The 21737-nt window shown below is 39.4% G+C and overlaps 1 protein-coding gene across 1 annotated transcript in view; it reads left to right on the plus strand.

The window, feature by feature from the left end:
• Positions 1–21367, plus strand: part of PLA2G4A (phospholipase A2 group IVA) — a 142528-nt gene extending 121161 nt beyond the window's left edge. Inside the window, exons 13-18 of the mRNA XM_075832258.1 lie at positions 3258–3323; positions 5493–5735; positions 9952–10136; positions 12886–13081; positions 14249–14406; positions 19496–21367. Coding sequence (XP_075688373.1) covers positions 3258–3323; positions 5493–5735; positions 9952–10136; positions 12886–13081; positions 14249–14406; positions 19496–19618 — 971 coding nt within the window. The 3' untranslated portion in view covers positions 19619–21367. The remainder of the gene's footprint in view (positions 1–3257; positions 3324–5492; positions 5736–9951; positions 10137–12885; positions 13082–14248; positions 14407–19495) is intronic.
• Positions 21368–21737: the final 370 nt, after the last annotated feature.

Here is a 21737-nt window from a genome sequence, read left to right on the forward strand (position 1 = left end):
TATACTCCGCCCCGCTTACATGTATCCCCACATTATAAATGGAAACACCAGCAATACTCAAACAAATATAGTACCAAGCAAAATCCGCTCTCCAAAAGCCAAATGGTGCTCCCTCGGCTCTGAACCCTACAGCGTGCCCAAACAGCAGTTTTCTTCAACATATATGGCATCGTCATACCCGGGAGAACCCTTTTAACAATTTTTGGGGTGTGTGTCTCCAGCGTCATAAGCTTGGCATGACATATTTGCCACTGAATGGCATATCTAGGGAAAAATATAAATTTTTTATTTGAACCATCCGCAGCGCATTCATTTATGGAAAAGACCTGTGGGGTGAAAATGCTCACTACACCCCTTAATAAATGCCTTGAGGGGTGCAGTTTCCATAGTGGGGGTCACTTATCAGGGGTTTATTTTTATTATTTCACATCTGAGCCTCTGCAGTTGTGAACCAATACTTTGTAAATCGCCAAATTAGGTCTCCACTCCGCATGGTACTCTTCACTCCTGAGCCCTGTCATATGTCCAGGCAAAAGATTAGGGCCACATGTAGGGTGTTTCTAAAACCGGGAAAGACCGCATAATAATTAGAGAGCTGTCTTGTTATGGTGGCACAAGCCGGGCACCATATATTGGCATATCTATGGAAAAAAATCCCATTTTCACTCTTCAACATCGAGTGAACACTAATTTCTACAAAACACCTGCAGGGTTAAAATGCTTACTACACCCCTTGGTAAATGCATTGAGGGGTGTAGTTTCCAAAATGGGGTCACTTCTGGGGGGTTTCCACTGTTTTGGGCCCACAGGCGCCCAGAAACCAATCCAGCAACATCTGCACTCCAAATGGCGGTCCTTCCCTTCTGAGCCCTGCCGTTTGCCCAAACAGCAGTTTATGACCACATATGGGGTATTGCCGTACTCGGGAGAAATTGCTTTACAAATTGGGGTTTTTTTTTTCCTTTATTTGTTGAGAAAATGAAAAAATTTGCGTTAAGCTACGTCTTATTGAAGAAAAAGGACTGTTTTTATTTTCACTGCCTAATTCTAATAAATTCTATGAAACATCTGTGGGGTCAAAATGCTCACTACACCGCTAGATTAATTCCTCAAGAGGTGTAGTTTCCTAAATGGAGTCCCTTTTTGGGCGTTTTCATTGTTTTGTCCCCTCAGGGGCTTTGCAAATGTGACCAGGCCTCCGCAAATCATTCCTGCTAAATGTGATCTCCAAAAGCCAAATAGCGCTCTTTCCCTTCTAAGCCTCGCCGTGTGTCCAAACAGCCGTTTATTACCACATGTGGGGTATTTTTTTACGCGGGAAAAATTGCTTTACAAATTTTGCGGTGCTTTTTCTCCTTCAGTCCTTGTGGAAATTATAAAAAATTAGCTAAACCTACATTTTCTTTGAAAAAATTTAGATTGTCATTTTCAGGGCCTACTTCCAATAATTTATGCAAAAAACCTGTTGGATCAAAACGCTCACTATACCCCTAGATAATTTCCTCAATGGGTGTAGTTTCCAAAATGGGGTCACTTGTGGGGGGTTTCCACTGTTTTGTCCCCTCAGGGGCTTTGTAAATGTGACATGGCCTCCGCAAACCATTCCTGATAAATGTGAACTCCAAAAGCCAAATAGCGCTCTTTCCCTTCTCAGCTACGCCGTGTCTCCAAACAACCGTTTATTACCACATGTGGGGTATTGTTTTACTCGGGAGAAATTGCTTTACAAATTTTGCAGTGCTTTTTCTCCTTTAGTCCTTGTGGAAATGAGAAAAAAAATCGCTAAACCTACATTTTCTTTGAAGAAATGTTGATTTTAATTTTACGGCCTAATTCCAATAATTTCTGTAAAAAACCTGTGCGGTCAAAATGCTCACTACACCCCTAGATAATTTCCTTGAGGTTTCTAGTTTCCCAGATGGGGTCACTTTTGGGGGATTTTTACTGTTTTGTCACTGCAAGAGCCCTTCAAACCAGACATGGTGCCTAAAATATATTCTAACAAAAATAAGGCCCCAAAATCCACTAGGTGCTACTTTGCTTGTGCTTCATTCCAGTAGCACGCTACGGCCACATGTGGGATATTTCCTAAAACTGCAGAAACTGGGCAACAAATATTGAGTTGCATTTCTCTGGTAAAACCTTCTGTGTTATAAAAAAAATTGTATTAAAAATTTATTTCTGCAGAAAAATATGAAATTTGTCAATTTCACCTCTACTTTGCTTTAATTCCTGTGAAATGTGTAAAGGGTTAAGACATTTTCTAAATGCTGTTTTGAATACTTTGACAGGTGAAGTTTTTAAAATGGGGTGACTTTTTGGGGGTTTCTAATATATAAGGCCCTCAAAACCACTTCACAACTGAACTGGCCCCTGTAAAAATAGCCTTTTGAAATTTTCTTGAAAATGTGAGAAATTGCTGCTAAAGTTCTAAGCCTTGTGAGGTCATAGAAAAATAAAAGGATGTTCAAAAAACGATGCCAATCTAAAGTAGACATATGGGTGATGTTAATTAGCAACAATTTTGTGTGGTATAACTGCCTGTCTTACAAGCAGATACATTTAAATTGAGAAAAATGCTAATTTTTGGAATTGTTCGCTAATTTTTGGTGTTTTTCACAATTAAATACTGAACATATCGAGCAAATTTTGCCAGTAACATAAAGTCCAATGTGTCACGAGAAAACAGTCTCAGAATCGCTTGGATAGATGAAAGCATTCCGGAGTTATTACCACATAAAGTGACACATGTCAGATTTGAAAAATGAGGCTCGGTCAGGAAGGTCAAAAGTGGCTAAAGAGGGAAGGGGATAACGGGAGCATTTTGTAACATAAGGTAAATTACAAAACAAATTAATTTTTAATTATGTATTATATTGCAATAACATTTAATACTGAGATAACCTCTTTAAGTGTGAAAGTTGCAGGGGATGAAGGCCAAGTGGGGGAGTGTCAGACCTATGATTCCAGTGTGAACAGATTCTAATCCCCATTTAACTTCCGTATTCACCAGTGTAGTTGATGTGTGTCCAGAGCAAAAGTTCTACTTGCTTGTTGCATGCTGGTAACAACATCTTTGCATTCTCCTGCTTTAAATTTAGCACATGTAGATTCACAGGCTTCACAATTTATTTGCATATAATTCAGCAGTAGGTATTAAGCACCAGCTTTCTTATAGAAGTACTGAAATCTTGCTCTGGTGCCATCCCAGCATGGTAATGATGAAAATAATAATGTTTTGTTTCTCCTTCTACCAGAAAACCTTAAACCAAAGCACATAGTTGACAACAATGATAGTGACGATGAACAGCAAGAACCAAAAGGTAACACAACTTTAATTCTCTCAAAACGACATTTCTTTAGATAAGTTGATCCTTCAGTGGGTGTACAGATAACTAAATCCTGCATTCACCAAATCACTTCAGGGGACACCGGCAATGTGTTTTCTAGACCAGTGTTTTCTAACCTTTTAAAGCGAAGTACCCACTAGTGACCAGAAGTTCTAACCGAGTATCCCCATGGAAGCAATTCGTTATAAGGTTCTGCTTACACTTCTGTCAGAGGCACTGTTCAGAGCCTCCGCCGCATATTTCATCAGATTTGGCAGGAAGAATAGTGACGTATTCAGCACTATTCTTCTGATCAAATGATGGATGCAGCGACAGAACCCTGACAGACCTCATTATAAGTCAATGGGGTCCCTCTGGTGTGTGACAGATCCAGCATAGTGTCATACTTTCTGACCGGAAGATGAAAATAAATATTATTTTCCTTATGGTCTGCCAATTTATATAGGACATGCCCCCAACTGTCTGCATTTGAATTGCAAATAGTACATATGTCCACCTACAGCGGGCCGCTAAAATTAATAAAGATCACACATAAGACTTAGCCGGACCCGGGGCCTGAACCCCCATGTATACAGAACCCCCCTGTATACAAAGCCCAAACCAGACCCCCTTGTATATACAGACCCCCCTACAAACAGATGCCAGACCAGTCCCCCCCCCCCTTTTTCAAGAACTTAGATCAGATCCCTAAAAATTACAGACCCCAGATCAGACCCCTTAAAAATTACAGATCCCAGATCAGACCCCAAAATAATTACACCTTAGATCAGACCCCTTAAAAATTACAGACCCCAGATCAGACCCACTAAAAATTACAGATCCCAGATCAGACCCCTTAAAAGTTACAAACACCAGATCAGACACCCTAATAATTCCAAATCCCCTAATTGTTTTATGATCTTTGCGATCTTAGGGGCAGCTTTATCAAATCTATGTAAAAGAAGAAATGTGCTTGTTGCCCGTAGCAACTAATCAGCTTACACTTTTTAAAATGGTCTGGAAAAATATCAAAGCTGCATTATAATTGGTTGCTAGGGGCAACAAGGCCAGTTTTACTTTTAGATAGTTTGAATATATGTGCCCCTTTGTGTTTTTACCTTTCATACAGTGTTTGCGACTGTTTAATCCTGGATTTTATGGTATTGCCGATTGTCCCTTGTATATACAGATGCCCTATATACATAGACCCAGTTCAGACCCCCTAAAAAGTACAGATACCAGATCAGACCCCCGACTAGTTACAGACTCCAGATCAGACCTCTTCAAAATGACAAACACCAGATCATACCCCCTAATAATCACAGACCCCAGATTAGACTCTGTCCCTGTTTTCCTGGACAGACTTGTATCGGAGGAAGTGGCAGCAGCGGCGGGACCCTCACAGAAGTGGCAGCGGTGGGGCAAGAGCAAGCCTCTTGTGCTGTGGGGGCTTTAAGAGCTGGTGTCCTTGCTCTGTAAGCTTGCACGTCAGTGCCCTAGCAACCAACAGTGAAATATGCTTAGATTATATATATATATATATTTTGTGTGTGTATATATGTAGCACTCCGTGTACCTCCTGAGCCTGGTTGAGTGACTGTTCTTGACTATTTCTATGGAATCCAAGTACCCTCTTATAATCCATCGATTGCTGTAGCTCCTAATTTCTGTTTTTACTCACTGCATTCCAAATATCAGAACCTATTTATTATGAAGAAATACTAGTAAAAATAAATATAAAGAAATAATACTTCATATGGAGTCCCCAATGATGATTGTTAAGGGATCACTTTAACAATAATCAACTGAAAAAGTCAATATGGCTCCATTGCCACAACATTCCCGTTTTTGTCGAAACAGGTTTTAATCTGAAGTGCGGGTCTTATTAAAGGGACTTTCAATATGAGTTTCCATATTGTTGTCTTTTTTATTTTTAACAATCACTGAGAAAGCGAAAAGAAAGAATACTGTATAGCTATCTGACATTTAATAATGTTTTCTACTGAGCAGCATTGTTATTCAGTACCTTTCACTTTTTTTTGTTGTAACCTAAAAAAAATAGTTCTTAAATACGGGATGCCTTGTGTTGGTCTTCATAAACATTTTTTTTGGTTTGTGAACATTACTGCTCAGTCTTCATGTATTACTCTGGATCTCATTTAGGTAGTGAAAATACGGAAGCTGAAGAGGAATATCAAAGAAACAGTCAAGCAAGCTGGGTGCAGCGCATGTTGATGGCCTTAGTCAGTGACAGTGCCCTATTCAACACACGTGAAGGAAGAGCTGGCAAAGTGCACAACTTCATGCTGGGTTTAAACTTAAATACATCATATCCTTTGTCACCTTTAGCACACTTGACTACCCAGGAATCTGTGGATGATGACGAGACTGATCTTGCAGTTGCTGGTAACCATTTGTCGAAATACTGTATTATTTTATTTTATTTTACTTATGAACTGTTTTGGACATCAAGATTTAACCCGTTAGTGACCACCCATGAGTGTTTTTCCAACGATCACTAGTGGACTTTATTCTGTTGCAGTAGCCTTTTTACGGCGCTACATCAGAATAAAGCAGCGTCACTGGGAGCAGTAAAAGCTCCCTGCTCTCAGCTACCAGAGGCAGCTGAGAGCATGGAGCAGACCTGCTTGAGCAGATAGGATCTAAATCGGCATCAATCCTGCCCATTTAACCCCTCAGATGCGGCGGTCAATAGTGACTGCCGCATCTCCGTGGTTTCAGAAGGAGCGGGCACTATCTCTCACCCCATCAGCACACCCGTGATGTGATCACAGGGTGCCAATGGTTTTATGGCACCTGGGGGACTTACAAAGGCCCCCAGATCTGCCTTTAGTGAAAGCCTGTTAGGCTATGCCAGAGGCATGACCTAACAGATGCATGTCGGTTTACACTGACAGGCAATAATACACTGCAATACAGAAGTATTGCAGTGTATTATAAAAGCGATCAATTGATCGCATAAAAAAGTTCCCTAGTGGGACTAAAAAAAAAGTTAACAAAAAGTTGAATAAAGTTTATAATTAAATAAAAATCCCAAGTAAAACAAATTGAAAAACCCACTTTTTCCCCTTACAAAATGCTTTATTCTGAAAAACACAAGAAAAACAAGCGACACGTATTTGGTATTGCCGCATCCGTAATGACGCTAACTATAAAACATTACATTATTTAACCCGCACAGTGAAGGGCGTAAAAATGATATTAAAAAAACAATGCCAGAATTGCGGTTTTCTGTTCATCCTGGTTTTTAAAATTTTTGATAAAAACTGATCAAAAAGTCATGTGTACTCCAAAATGGTACCAATAAAAACTACAAGCCGTCCCGCAAAAAAAAGCCCTCATACAGAAAAATTAAAAAGTTATGGCTCTTGGAATATAGCGACACAAAAACAAATAATTTTTTTTAAAAAAAATTTTTTACTATGTAAAAGTAGTAAAACATAAAACAAAACTATATAAATTTGGCATCGCCGCAAACGTAATAACCAGATGAATAAAGTTATTATGTTATTTATACCATAGGTAAGCGGCGTAAATTTAAGATGCATCAAGAATAGCAAAATTGCTGATTTTTTTTCTGTCCCCTGCCCCCCCCCCCCAAAAAAAAAGTTCATAAAAGTTAATCAATAAATTATATGTACCCAAAAATGGTGCTATTAAATAATACTTGTCCCACAAAAAAACTAAAAAAAACTCTTCTACAGCTGTAATAAAGGAAAAAGAAAAATGTTATAGCTCCTTGAACGATTGAAAAATGTAATAAAAGTGCTTGGTCATTAAGGCCTAAAGTAGGCTCGTCACTAAGGGTATGTTCACACGTAGTCAACAAAAACGTCTGAAAATCCAGAGCTGTTTTCAAGAGAAAACAGACCCTGCTTTTCAGACGTTTTTTTACAAACTCGCATTTTTCACGGCGTTTTCACGCCGTTTTCGCTGCGTTTTTTACGTCCGTTTTTGGAGCTGTTTTCATTGGAGTCTATGAGAAAACAGCTCCAAAAACGTCCAAAGAAGTGTCCTGCACTTCTTTTGACGAGGCTGTATTTTTACGCGTCGTCGTTTGACAGCTGTCAAACGACGACGCGTAAATAACAGGTCGTCTGCACAGTACGTCGGCAAACCCATTCAAATGAATGGGCAGATGTTTGCCGACGTATTGGAGCCGTATTTTCAGACGTAAAACGAGGCATAATACGCCTCGTATACGTCTGAAATTTGGCCGTGTGAACATACCCTTAGGGGTAAATAGCCCTATTTGAGTCTTTCTGCTTGTAGTTTTGCACAATATGGCTAAAGCAGCGCAGCTAAACAAAGAAAAAAAGACAAGCCCCCGTTACTCTAACGAATACATGTCAGTCAATACGGAAAATTGCAAGAACTTTGAACGTTTCTTCAAGTGCATTGGCAAATACCAATAAGGGCTATTATAAAAAAAAGTTCTAATGGGGATCACCACAGGACAGGCAGGCCAAGAGTTACCTCTACTGCATAGGACAATATATATTTGAGTCATCAGCCTCAATTGTAAATTGACAGACCCTCAAATTGAAGTCTAATTGAAAGTTTCCATAAGTTCAACCAGCAGAAAAATCTCAACATCAACTGTCTGCGTGAATCCGGCTTCCATGATACAATTTCTGCACAAAACCCACTACTGAGGGAGACAAAAAAGAGGAAGAAACTTGCTTGGGCCAAGGAAAACAGGCAGTGGACAATCCCTTTAAGTTATTGGATCAAGTGAAGTTTATGTCCCCCTGATTGAACAAGTGAAGATTATGTCCCCCTGCTTCCGCATTGACATTGGGGGAGATTTATCAACCTGTTTTATAGTAAGAATGTCCCTTGTTGCCCCTAGCAACCCCACAACTTTCATATATTAATGAGCTGAGGTAAAATGAAAGCTGAGCTCTGATTGGTTGCTATGGGCAACAAATGACCTTCTTACTATAAAACAGCTTGATAAATCTCCCCCATTCATTGAAATTTTTTGTTGCCCTTAAATTAAAATGGATGGACATTTCTACGGGAAGACAGTTCAGCCTATTGTAGCTGGTACACATAAATGTAATCGAATTCATGAAACAGCACTATTTACTTACAAACAATCTGTGAAAACTGCCATCAACCTCTGTGTTGTATCGCTCGTCACCAACGTTCTGATGGGTATTCTTGGAAGTATATTTAAATGAACTGCGCGTCATCATGGGTATCCATCAGAAAGGGCTCTTTCTTTGAAAAGTCGCACATCTCTCTGAAAAAGTGGCTACACATGACTTACCTCTGGTGCTTGTATACCTCTGAAAAAGTGGCTACACGTGACTTACCTCTGGTGCTTGTATACCTCTGAAAAAGTGGCTACATGTGACTTACCTCTGGTGCTTGGAAACCTCTGAAAAACAAGCTGCACAACTGACTGGAATATACGAACGCAGGGGAACATAATCTGCTCAATTGACTGGAATATCTGAAATCAGGGAACATAATCTGCACAACTGACTGGAATATCCGAACATAGGGGGACATAATCTTTACTTGATCCATCTATCCATCTCATTTGTGTCAAGTGAAGTTTATGTCCTAGGGAGACATAATCTTCTTTATCCACGTTATTAACCAGAAAGTTAATATGATAACTCTCTGTCAATGTAAAGTTGACAATATATGTCAAAAATGTTTTAGCAGAATAAAGTGAACACATATAACAGTATCAGGGAGTTATGGGTGGAGCGTTTCTCCCTCCACCCATAGACAGTCGCAGGAATACCGGACAATGTTTGTAAACATTCGCTGAAACAGTCCCAGATTGAATAAATCATGCAGATTTGGAACACAACGCACATTAGTAAGTTAGTTATCTTTATGATAGTTGTCTATTAAACTTATTTACTAGAGCCTGGACAACCCCTACAGTATTAAAGGCTATGTAAACCTTTTGAATACTTTTTTTTTTTTTAAATTAAAACAGTGTATTAGGCTTCGTTCACATCTGCGTTGGGGTCCCGTTCTGACGTTCCGTCGGAGGTTTCCATCAGAACGGGACCCTGAACAGACACAAACTGACACGAACGGTAACCTGAGGTTTCCATTTCCATCACCTTTCGGTTTGCCTGAAGCAATAGCATAGTCAGAAAACTTCTGACATGTCATGCTTTGATCGGTGGGGTTCCGAGCACTGAGACCCCCACCGATCGCTAAAACAAAGCTGCAGAATTGCTCGGGTCAGCGCAAAGCCGCTTCGTTTCTGATCGGCTTTTCTCGGAAAGCCGATGTAACGGTGTGCGGGCCCATAGACTTTCTATTCAGTCTGTACACGTTACATCGGCTTTCCGAGAAAAGCAGATCAGAAACAGAGCGGCTCAGCGCTCACCAAAGCACTTCTGCCGCTTCATTTTAGCGATAGGTGGGGTTCTATGACATGTCAGAAGTTCTGTGAAAGTTTAGTTACCCTTTAAAACCCTTTCTTTTAGGATTTCTGTAAGGTTCCTTACAAAGCTTTTCTGTACATAGGGCTATATTAGCAAGTATTTATTGAGGGTTATTTTCTTTATTATGGATTATCAAAGTTTGAAAAATGTAACTAATATTAGATTTGATTTTATTGCAGACCCTGATGAATTTGAACAGATTTATGAACCATTGGATGTGAAAAGCAAGAAAATACACATTGTTGACAGTGGTTTGACATTCAATCTTCCTTACCCGCTTATCCTAAGACCTCAACGAGGAGTTGATCTGGTTATTTCTTTTGATTTTTCTGCAAGACCAAGTGATTCGAGCCCCCCTTTCAAGGTAATAGTTGATCTGAAAGTTTCTTACAGGTAATTTGGCTGTACACTTCATATGAATGTTTGGGGTTTAATTGTCCGCTTTTTAATCATTGTTGAAGTTTTACTTATTGTATAATAATATTAAAATATGAATTAAAGACGTATTCCTATCTCAGGCATTTTTGTCATATTCACAGAGTATGCTATAAATATCTAATAGGCAGAAAGTCAAGCAAGCTCCCATAGGCTTGAATGGAGGGAGCTGCACGCATATTTTTTCATATTGCCAAATGATATAATTAATGTCTGAGGTGGAAATAACCCTTTTCGTGGCTTTTTAAATTATATGTTACTTTCAAATTAGACACGTCATCCAAAAAAAACCCGAAACTCTCCACTCCAGTATTATTTTGTTACAGATAAGTTGAGCAGTTTGAATAATATAACATATGAAAGCCTAGATTCTTGTGATATGTGAGCTAACTGTACATTATATGTGAGCTAATAATACTATGTTACGTTCATTTTATTGTAATCCCCTCCAGTCCATTAGTGAGTCTTACATAAGTACAGTACATAAGAGGTTTTCCGAGTAACGTTTTATCCCGTCTTTTTCTAAACATGCAAAATAAAGTCACTTTGTCATATACTTGCTTTTAGAAATCTGCCACTATTCGTACTTTTACTCGCAGGACACGTGATCGCTGCTTCTGTATTTACTTTCTGTTCTGATGACATTCCATATATGGGCTAGTGGTTGTATTTTTAAGACCCACTCCCTCAATGTACGGGACGTCATCAGTGTTGTCCTGTACATGAGCTGGATCATCTAATGTCTCCATCGAGCATGCTCAGTTGAACCACCCTTGGGTTTTTCCACGCATGCGTCCATGCTGAGACAAGTGCGCCTGCGTGCAGCTACACACCTATAACATTAAATGTACTATCCTCTGCACATGTGCAGCTTTTCTCAGCCAATCACATGATAGTGCAGAAAAGACAAGTACAGCAGGGAAGGAGGAGCAGCTAGGAAGGAGGAGTGTGCAGAGCAGAATTTTAGTTTTCAGTTTTATGCTGAAACTATTACATACCCCACAACAGGAATGAGACTCTGAATCGCGCTTGGAGTGGCGATAAAGGTACAAACTGAAAAATGGTATCTAAAATGCTTCAGCTTAAAGTATAAGGGATAATAATAAAAAAAAATTGACAGTTGGAAAACCCCTTTAAGATGTATTGAGCTTTGAAAATTGTAGTTCTCGTTGCCTTTATAGCATAAACGCATGCCTGTATACCGTATCTAAAGTTTCTTGTACATAATACAGCGTTTAATTTATGGCATCAATATTAATGTCTTCAAGGGGGAATCTGCATCTGGTTCATGTCAATGGGGTAAAACTCATCCGGCCATACATTTCCCCATGCAGCAACCCCTGCAGTAGTACTACATGACGGCCATTCAATTTTACATGTAATACATGGATATGCCAGGTGTACTAAAATTCAGTATATACAGAATAATAAAGTGGGTATACGCTAATCTATAACAGGGTTACAAAGTTAAAACACAATAGGGCACATTTATAAAAAGTGTCTTTGTGCTGTCTTTGTAATTAGAAATGGCCAAAAAAAATTAACAGATCTGTTACAATTTCTCAAAAGTCTAGTTGCACAGTCTTCCTTCATGACGACACAACTCTTCGTCATGTAACCGTCCCCGCTGTACTCTATGTACAAGCAGTAGCAGCAGTAGTTACTGCTTGTACAGATTACAGCGGGGCCTGTCACATGACGAAATCTGTACTAGCAGTGACTACTACTGCTTGTACATAGAGTACAACGGGGCCGGTTAGATGATGAAGAGTCGTGTCGTAATGAAGGAAGACTGTGCAACTAGACTTCTGGTCACCAATTAAAATCTCATAATCAGTGCGACGGGGGACCGGAATGTATATTCGCAAGTGTACTCACATACTGCAGTGAGCACACTACTTATACTTTTCACTCCCCACATAACCCCTTTAAAAAAGACCTGTCTTCTCTCATGACAGGTCTGTTTTAATAAACAGTTGAATTCTCAATAAAGTAACGATTGTAAAGCATCTTTTGTTAGATCTCTGCGTTGTGCCGTTCAGCTGTTATTCCTCTTGGAAATGTATAAATAAATTGATAACTGGGTGTTACCATTCCCCTTGTCAAGAGGGTGTATCCCTACACGGTCTAACACTGTTAGTACTGATTGGACATTGTAAGAGTGTGTAAGGATACAGCTTTCATTATAACGGCCAATGCAGAGATAAGATGCTGCAATGATGATATTTACTGAAATAGATAGGTCAGGAGAGATGACGGGTCCAATTTAATAAACTAAGATTTAACCTTAGACCTAATACTGACTGCTGATTTATTTAACTTTTTGTGTTTCTGGGAAAAAAAAATTCTGATCCATGACAAAAAACATAAATCTACAAAGCAGTTACAGAAACATTCCTCTTACTTTCATAACATTTTTTCGGCCACAATTTTCATTGAGGTGATCACTTGTATTAAGGAAATACATAATGATGGAGACATTAGTGAGACCTTTTCCTGTGTCAGGTTTACAGGGTACTTTAAAAGATCATTACTAAAGGTAAATATTTTAAGTGCATTGAAAAACTTCCTTGACCAAGTGCAACATAGTTTTTGTATGATAACGATCTGTTTTTATAAGGGAACTCTTGACTTCTTTAAGGAATTTTAAACATCTTAAATGATTACTTCCGCTCTAGGAACTCCTACTCGCTGAAAAGTGGGCGCGTATGAATAAACTGCCGTTTCCAAAGATAGACACACACGTCTTTGACCGAGAAGGGTTGAAAGAATGTTATATATTTCGACCTAAGAACCCATCAGTAGAAAAAGACTGCCCCACTGTGATTCATTTTGTCTTGGCTAACATTGCATTTAGAAAGTTCAAAGCTCCAGGTATGTTCATTGAAAGGATTATTTTCATGTATTTCAACATAGTCCGCCCAACTATTCTAAGTACAAGTGGCTTTCTGTCTCTGTATAATGTGCTTTTAAATGTCACATCAACAATAGCCGACCTCGGTGATACTGCTTATATTTGACATGCAGATAGACATGATAATGTAGACTGTTTATACATCTGCCCTCAGTATACCAAGAATTAGTAATCATGTGGCCGCAGGACTTTTTCTCCATTACCCAACACTCCCATCATCAACTATATGTATCATGTTTAGTAAAACAGTCTGGAAAATAAGACCATTCTGAAACCGTTAGACCATTTTATCATATTGTAGGATATGTAAGGACAGATATATCTCTAAAAAATTCCCTTGTTGGTTTACGGTGCGCCAGTTACTACAGAACGCCTATTTTTCCGATATACACAAATTGTCACCGTTGCACGTTATCAAAATTCCACACCTATAAGTATAAATCCTTACTAGAAACACAATACAAATGTAGTAGATAACATTATGTCGGTGGGAAGAGAGTACTGCTTTACCATATTCACACATATTCTCATACTGCATGTCGTCACTTTCAATGTTGTTTCTGAGGTTTATAGCGAACGTAATGATATAGGTTGAATACAAGTCCTTCAAGTTAACACTTTTCTCAGACCTAGCTGTCTAATCCAGTGGAAAGCAAAACAAACCCCTCTGGGCAATCGTGGCCTATTTTGGCTCATGCAGGAAAACAATTCCTTCCTGGCTTGAAATATTTCCCAAGATCAAATTATCTCCTTCTATTTTATTTGCTAGAACTAGAATATTATTAGTTCTAAGATAAATATGTAGCCGTTTTGTAAATTATATTATTGATTCCAACGTTCTTATTGAAAATAACATCATACATAGACACTGGACATGACTGGTGTTTTAACCTACCCTTTTATCAATATGTAAGGCCTGTTTACAGTGAAATGTAAATCTTTATAGTAAATACATTTATAAATATCAATTACCTAAAGGAGTCTACTTTGCAGATTGGACAAAGCAGATTCTTTCAGCCTTTTATTGTCTGAGAGCCCCTTCACTTATATTAATTTAGGTTTGCTATGTTGCATGCTATATATTTTTTCCTAAAAAAAAAAGATTTTTTTTCTCTCATATATCTCAGGTGTCCCCAGAGAAACTACTGAAGAAAAGGATTTTGCAGATTTTGACATTTTTGATGACCCTGAAAGTCCCTTCTCAACATTTAATTTCCAGTACCCAAATGAAGCATTTAAAAGGCTGCATGATCTCATGGAGTTTAATACCCTCAACAACATAAATGTATGTATTCCATATTGGCACACGATTTATTAGTATACATGATTCTACTAAATTTGTGGTAAACATGTGAACATTAGGTATTTCCAAATCATAATGTGAGATGAATGGGGGTGGGACTGCTACATTGTGATAACTGTGCTATAAAGGTACCCTATACACATCAGAATAATGTTGGTCCGAACCCACCAATTTTCGACGGGACCGGCAGACCATCTAATGGGTATGGGGGCTTCTCGACTCCCCTCCGACAACATTTGAATTTCAACATCCGATTATTTTGTTCTCAGGTAAGATAGTCAGAGGGACTGGCAGCAGGTTACTCCCTCTCTCCCTATTGAAAACACATGCATGCACAGAAGTTGTATGGGTAGCTTGTTCACCTCTCCTGACATGTCTGTTTTATTGAATACTTGTATTTACCTTAAAATCACATTTCTGGAACAACTTTTCTTAGAGCATCAGCATTGGTTTATGAGACATCGGTCTTGTCAAACCAATCTGATTAGCTTCTATGAGGAGGTAAGTTCTAGACTGGACCTGGGTAAGCCTGTGGATGTGGTGCATCTAGACTTTTTAAAAGCGTTTGATACTGGGCCGCATAAACGGTTGATACATAAAATTAAAATGCTGGGACTGGGGGAAAATATGTGTAATTGGGTTAACAACTGGCTCAGTGATAGTAAACACTGGGAAAAACTGATACTGAAAAAGACTGGGGATATTGGTGGACAGTACATTTACCTTTAGCAACCAGTGTCAGGCAGCTGCTGCCAAGGCAAATAAAATCATATGATGCATCAAAAGGAGCATAGATGCTCATGACAAGAACATAGTTTTGCCTCACTAGTCAGACCACACATGGAATATTGTGTACAATTTTTGGCGCCTGTGTATGAGGCTGGATTCACACGAGCACATTACGTCCGTAATGGATGGAACGTATTTCGGCCGGAAGTCCCGGACCGAACACACTGCAGGGAGCCGGGCTCTTAGCATCATAGTTATGTATTGAAAAAGCCTTCATAGAGAAGGTGAAGCGTTGCAGTGGATGCTGGATGAATAAACCAGAGTTTTTTTGAGTGCTGCTTCGATCTCTCTTTTTTGGATACACGTTTGTGCAGGGAGAGGTCACTCCCTGGTTGAAAGCTGAGCACCAGCCTTAACAGGCAAGGAATCACAGTGCTGCTCCTACCCTTGATTTGTCTATATATATATATAATCTATATATATATATATATATATATATATATATATATATTAGAGAAGGATTCTCCTCTTCTATGGGTTCTGTGTATAGAAATATTTAGGCTGTGTATGGCCAGTTAGGCTCCACCCACTAGCTCAGAGACAAGTAGAGCCTGCAGAGGGCAAAACTGGTAAAATAAATTGCGGATATATATATATATATATTTGACATATAATGGCCAGAAATAATGTTATTCCTCATGAATACACACATGATAGCTTATTTTGATAAGTCGTCTAAAAGTTTAAGTCAAAGCTTCAAGTCTCTTTAAATAGTTACGCATTTTCGATTCTAAATCTTTCCCTTTTTCATATGTGGTACTACATGTACATCTAATCACTGACCTGTGGTATTGCAATATTCCTGTTTTGTATTGTTTTTTTATTTTTGTAAACATGCCATATTAACGTCTATTGTTCTCTAATACCACACTAGGATTATATGATTACATGGTATACATATCATAACTGGTTTTCACTTTTTTTTTTTACATTTATATAAGCATATTCCTTTATAATAGTTTTTTATGCTGCTTGTGGTATTTATGTTGTTGCAATATGTGTGTGGAAACCATCTAAATATTATATTTTAAAGCATACCTACACTTATGAGATTACTTTTCAGCATTAGCTGTCATATGTGTGTGTGTATGAGTAACAACAATATTTCTGCCTATTATATGACCCGCACCCTGCATTTTTATAGCAGTTTTCCCCATCTGCAGGCTCTATCTCTAATTCTAAGAGCTCTCTGAGCTAGTGGGTATAGCTGTACCGCTATCATGCCATCTATACAAAGCACACATAGAAGAGGGAAATATTGCTCCCTTATCTCTATCAAAACTATATAGAAAATACAGCAGCATGGAGATTATACAGCAGTAATGAACAGTTTAGCTGAGAGTCCAGCACTGGGGTGAGGTATAAATCTTACTTTGAACATCTGTGTCTTTCTTTGTCTTTTTCTTCTCTCTCACTCTGCTCCTGCTCTCCTTCCTTACCCCTCCTCTCTCCAAAGACTTCTATAGGCAGCAGTATCCCGATCCCGCAGTAAGCTAAGAGCCTGTCTTGTCTAAGGTTCTATTCACATGACAGGATCCGAATGTCAGCCGATAGAAACGTCCGTTTTGGTCTGTTTTTCTCAGCCGTTTTTTCTCTGTCCGTTTTAGAAATGGATGAATTTAATGCCAGGCACTGCCCTCTATAGATAATGCCACACACTGCCCTCTGTAGATAATGCCACACACTGCCCTCTGTAGATAATGCCACACACAGACCTCTGTAGATAATGCCACAGACTTCCATCTGTAGATAGTGCCACACACAGCCCCCTGTAGATAGTGCCACACACTGCCCTCTGTAGATAATGCCACACACTCCCCTCTGTAGATAATGCCACACACTCCCCTCTGTAGATAATGCCACACACTGCCCTTTGTAGATAATGCCACACACAGCCCTCGTTAGATAATGCCACCAACTTCCATCTGTAGATAGTGCCACACACAGCCCCCTGTAGATAGTGCCACACACTGCCCTCTGTAGATAATGCCACACACTCCCCCCTGTAGATAATGCCACACACTCCCCTCTGTAGATAATGCCACACACTGCCCTCTGTAGATAATGCCACACACAGCCCTCTGTAGATAATGCCATAGACTTCCATCTGTAGATAGTGCCACACACAGCCCCATGTAGATAGTGCCACACACTGCCCCCTGTAGATTGGTCCACAGATTCCCCCCTGTAGATAGGTCCACAGACTCCCCCCTGTAGATAGGTCCACAGACTCCCCCCTGTAGATAGGTCCACAGACTCCCCCCTGTAGATAGGTCCACAGACTCCCCCCTGTAGATAGGTCCACAGACTCCCCCCTGTAGATAGGGCCACACATTGCCTTCGTAGATAGTGCCACCCAGCACCCTGTAGATAGTGCCCCCTTGTATATGGCACCACCCCCCTGTAGATGGCGCCACTGTAGCTCCCTGGAGGAGCGGAATCCCTCTGACCAGGGATTCCGCTTCATTGGCTGCCCCTGATGTTGCTGTCCATATATGGATAGTGACGTCAGGGGCCCCATCTAGGAGCGGAATCCCTGGCCAGAGGGATTCCGCTCCTACAGGGAGCTACAGTGGCGCTATCTACAAGGGGGTAACATCTACGGGGGGTTCTCTCTACAAGGGGGCTGTGGCACTACCTACAGCAAAAAAATCTCCTCACGTGCAATTCGCACTGTGAGGAGGAGGAGAGAGCGAGCGCCAGAAAGCACAGCTGTCACTCGGATCACATCCAAGTGACGGCCGTGTTTCACACGGCCCCATAGACTTCTATGGGAGCCGTGCTGCCGTGAGAACGGCCCAAAATAGGGCAAGCTCCATTTTTTGGCAGCCCGTCAAAAAATTGGTCATGTGAATAGCCCCATTTGGGGTCTGTTGTTTTTACTGCGGCCATGTGACTGCCGTTGAATAAACAGCCATCGCACGGCCGACTATTCCGCCATGTGAATAGGGCCTAAGATGGAGAAAGCAGGAAATTCACAGTGAATAGTCTAGGAGGGAGGGGGAAGGAGCCTGATAAAAGAGAGAAATGCATTTTTCTCTAATAAGATATATTACAAAATTTCTTATCTTCACTTATACTATTAATGTATGAAAAGTTTGTTCAAAGCGTAGTGCTTATTTAAGGATTTCTAACGCCAACAACATGCAAGGAACTTGAAAAGCCTTTGAAATAAATCTGTGTTAAACATGTCAAATTTACTGGTTTCCTGGAAAGAGGCTGGTGGAGGGAATTATCTATTTCTGTGTAAGATAATACATCAATTCCGTGGTGCGGAAGGGACAAAATTCGGACAGAATTGCTCGTATTGTGGTCTGTTTTTTATATGACCACTGTAGATATTATGAAGACCTGTACAAAATTTAAAGTGACTGCCAATGTAAACCAGGCTTCAACCAACAAAATAATCCTCGCCTGTAATCGAGATCTCTGATGTCACTGCTGTCTTTTGTAGACTAAATAATAAAATATCAGTATTAATATCAGTATAACCCTGTATATTTTGCTGCTGTCACTGAATCTTTTCCAGGCTGCTTCCTCTTGACTGCAGATAGTCGAAGTCATCTCTGCCCCTCTATGCATTAGGCCGGAGTTAAAACAGTGGCTATGACAAGCATGCTGCTGCATAGGGCATGTAGTCTGCAGCCTCTCCTGTGTTTTTCCCTAGTTCTCCAACATCCTCTTAACAATTTGAAATAATCTGCAGTATATAACTTTAGCTTTTGATAGATGTGATCTGGCCACACATCTATATGTCATGCCTGGGTAAGGCATTATGGAACATGCAGTTACCAGAGCTACTAGCTGCAGACAGGGATTTCTGAAATCAAAATGCTTGACAAAAGCTGGACTGCTCCCTACTAAAATCAAGCTAAATCATTATTCCCATCTTATAACGTGATAGACCCCTAATGATCCTGAGAATGAAGGAAACGCAGTGCTGATTTAGCACTCATCCCCTTTTAATTTTACCCTGCACAGTGTTGCTCCCGGCCACCGAGCTGTGCAGGAAGCTTCAGCCAACCCCAGACACTTGAATGGGGCCGTGCTGCCGTTCCCTTCATAGTCCGGGCGCTATTGGGCAGGGAAAAACAGTGAAATGAATGCAGCGCTAAATCAGCATCTTGGCCCCTTCGTTCCTAGTGATATACCATCACTTTAAATAGTGAGAATAACCAATGGGGGAAAACAGAACACTGTTATAATGTTAGGTAATGGTAGGAATGATTTCATGTGTTTGCTGGAGTGTTGCCTCAATGTATACATTCTTATTTTCTTGCAGGTGATAAAGGAAGCAATTCGAGAAAGCATTGAGTACAGGAGGCAGCATCCGTCTCGATGTTCAGTGTCACTTAGTAATGTTGAAGCTCGGAAATTCTTTAACAAGAGCAAACCGCAAAGCTGAATTGTCCAACATAGCTTGACAATATTATGAAGGGAGATTTCCATTGGGTTGTATGTGGATGAAAAAAAGAAGCCACGTGTAAAAACAAGCAACCGATCATTATTTATCATCTTATTTACAAGTTCTGTTTATTACCTTTTTTGTTACTGTCCCTATTGTTTTTGTTATGGAAATAAGTAAGTTGTTATTGAATATTAAAAGACAAATATCTTTTTTAGACATTAATACCATGTGTAATAAATCTTGACCCGTCATAGCATTTTAAATACTCAATGACTGCTTTGTACATAGATCGTGAGAGTACTTGTCTCCTGTAACTAACATTATCTGCCCCTTAATGTTGAAACATTACATCTTGATCTGCTTCTTGAGATGGAAAAATAATATGCAGCCAAATATTAGGTTAGAATATTAGAAATTATAATCTGTAGACTATTAGGTTAGGTGATTTTGATTCTTTCCCATCTTTCAGCATGGCATTTGAGAGTGTATATTTCCTCTCCCCGTGCCTGCAGAGCAACCAGGCTTTTCCTTGGGAGATGCTAGTCCTGTGCTCATCACTCCCACTACTTTTGCTCTTCCTCCCCTCTCACAGCATTCAGTGTCTTTGACAGAGAGAGTAAAGCTGCAGTTGCATGACCCTCCTCCCTGTCTACTATTTACTATATTACGGACAATTTTTTGGCGGTTTGTGAACATTTATATAGAGCCTGCAGGCAGGGAAACGGGAAGCATAGGCTTCTGTAAGATCAGGAAGTTGCCATTTTTCCCTAACAAGATATATTACAAAGTATCATACTTGTATTACTGATTTATGTAAAATATTTATACAGATAAAGGCTATGGACACCTTCGGATCAATTATTTTCTTATTGTATTAAATGTATTTTTAAAAAATATATATATATTTATGTATTTGGTTTTAGTTAAATTTTTTGCATGGTTTGGCGCCCTGTTGACTCATCTCTTGCCTCTCTCTCCAATCCTCAAGGCTCATTTAAGATCGATTCTGATCAAATCAGACTGTATTATAAAGTCATTCTGCCAAAATGTCTAATGATGTGGGTGTGATTTCTTGTTCCTTTCTTTGTTAAAATCACTGGTATCTATGGCTTCCGTTGGATCTCGTGACACAACAGTGACGCCCTGTATCCTGCTGAAATCTCTATTCTAGGAAGGAGCCACCATCTTATAGCGGGATCCACGTCCTGCTGTATGGTATGGCTAGGCGAAGTGAATCCACGATGCAAGAGGGAGCATTTCCTTGACAGAAGAGAAGATGCTACAAAGATGGCTGCATATGCGGAAACTCAAGAAGAGGCTGGATCCAGTAAATACTGCTGGAATATGATAATTTATCGCAGTCTTAAGTGTGATTATGATCATCTTAGCTAAAAGTTAATAATAATGCCGGAATGATTTTTTAAATCATCGCTCAAGAGAGGAGACAAACAGAGGCTGGAGACAAGTCGACAGGGAGCTCGTCTGATGGAATTGATGGTGAACAGCATTGTGAGCAGCTTGGAATGTATTGGAACACATGCAAGCTGCAGAAGCCAAACCGAGCACATCTTATTATTAAAACCAATTACATAAAAAAAATTCTCCCCATAATACATGCAATGCAAAAAAAAAGAAAAAATTATCTAAAAAGGTGTCCATAGCCTTTTAACATTGATCCAGATTTCAATAAACGATACTGTAGTGAAAAGAAAAAAAAAATATTCAAAAAGGCAACGTTGATTTTATATAGTTCTGAAGAAAATAATATCTTTTTTTTTTTTGCAAGGATAAAATGACTACACTAAATATTTAATGATAAACTGCTAAAATCAAATTATTACAATCTGAAGAAAATCAAGATATATTACCTTACATAAATAAGTATCCTGTAGTAATGTCATCAATTTCAATTATCATATGTACAGTATATACACATACAAATGATATTTTCCACACTTGTACTTTATAACATATCTCCTATATGTCGTATAGGATTTTAATGTATTATACTATTTACAAAGAATAACTGGATATATAATATAATCTTAAGTAGCCTCAACATATTTTGCAGCACTTTACAATTCAGATGGTACGTGTACAAATAAAATCAGATATT

Source organism: Rhinoderma darwinii, chromosome 7 (genome assembly GCF_050947455.1).
Source record: "Rhinoderma darwinii isolate aRhiDar2 chromosome 7, aRhiDar2.hap1, whole genome shotgun sequence".
In the NCBI taxonomy this organism is placed as follows: Eukaryota; Metazoa; Chordata; class Amphibia; order Anura; family Rhinodermatidae; genus Rhinoderma; species Rhinoderma darwinii.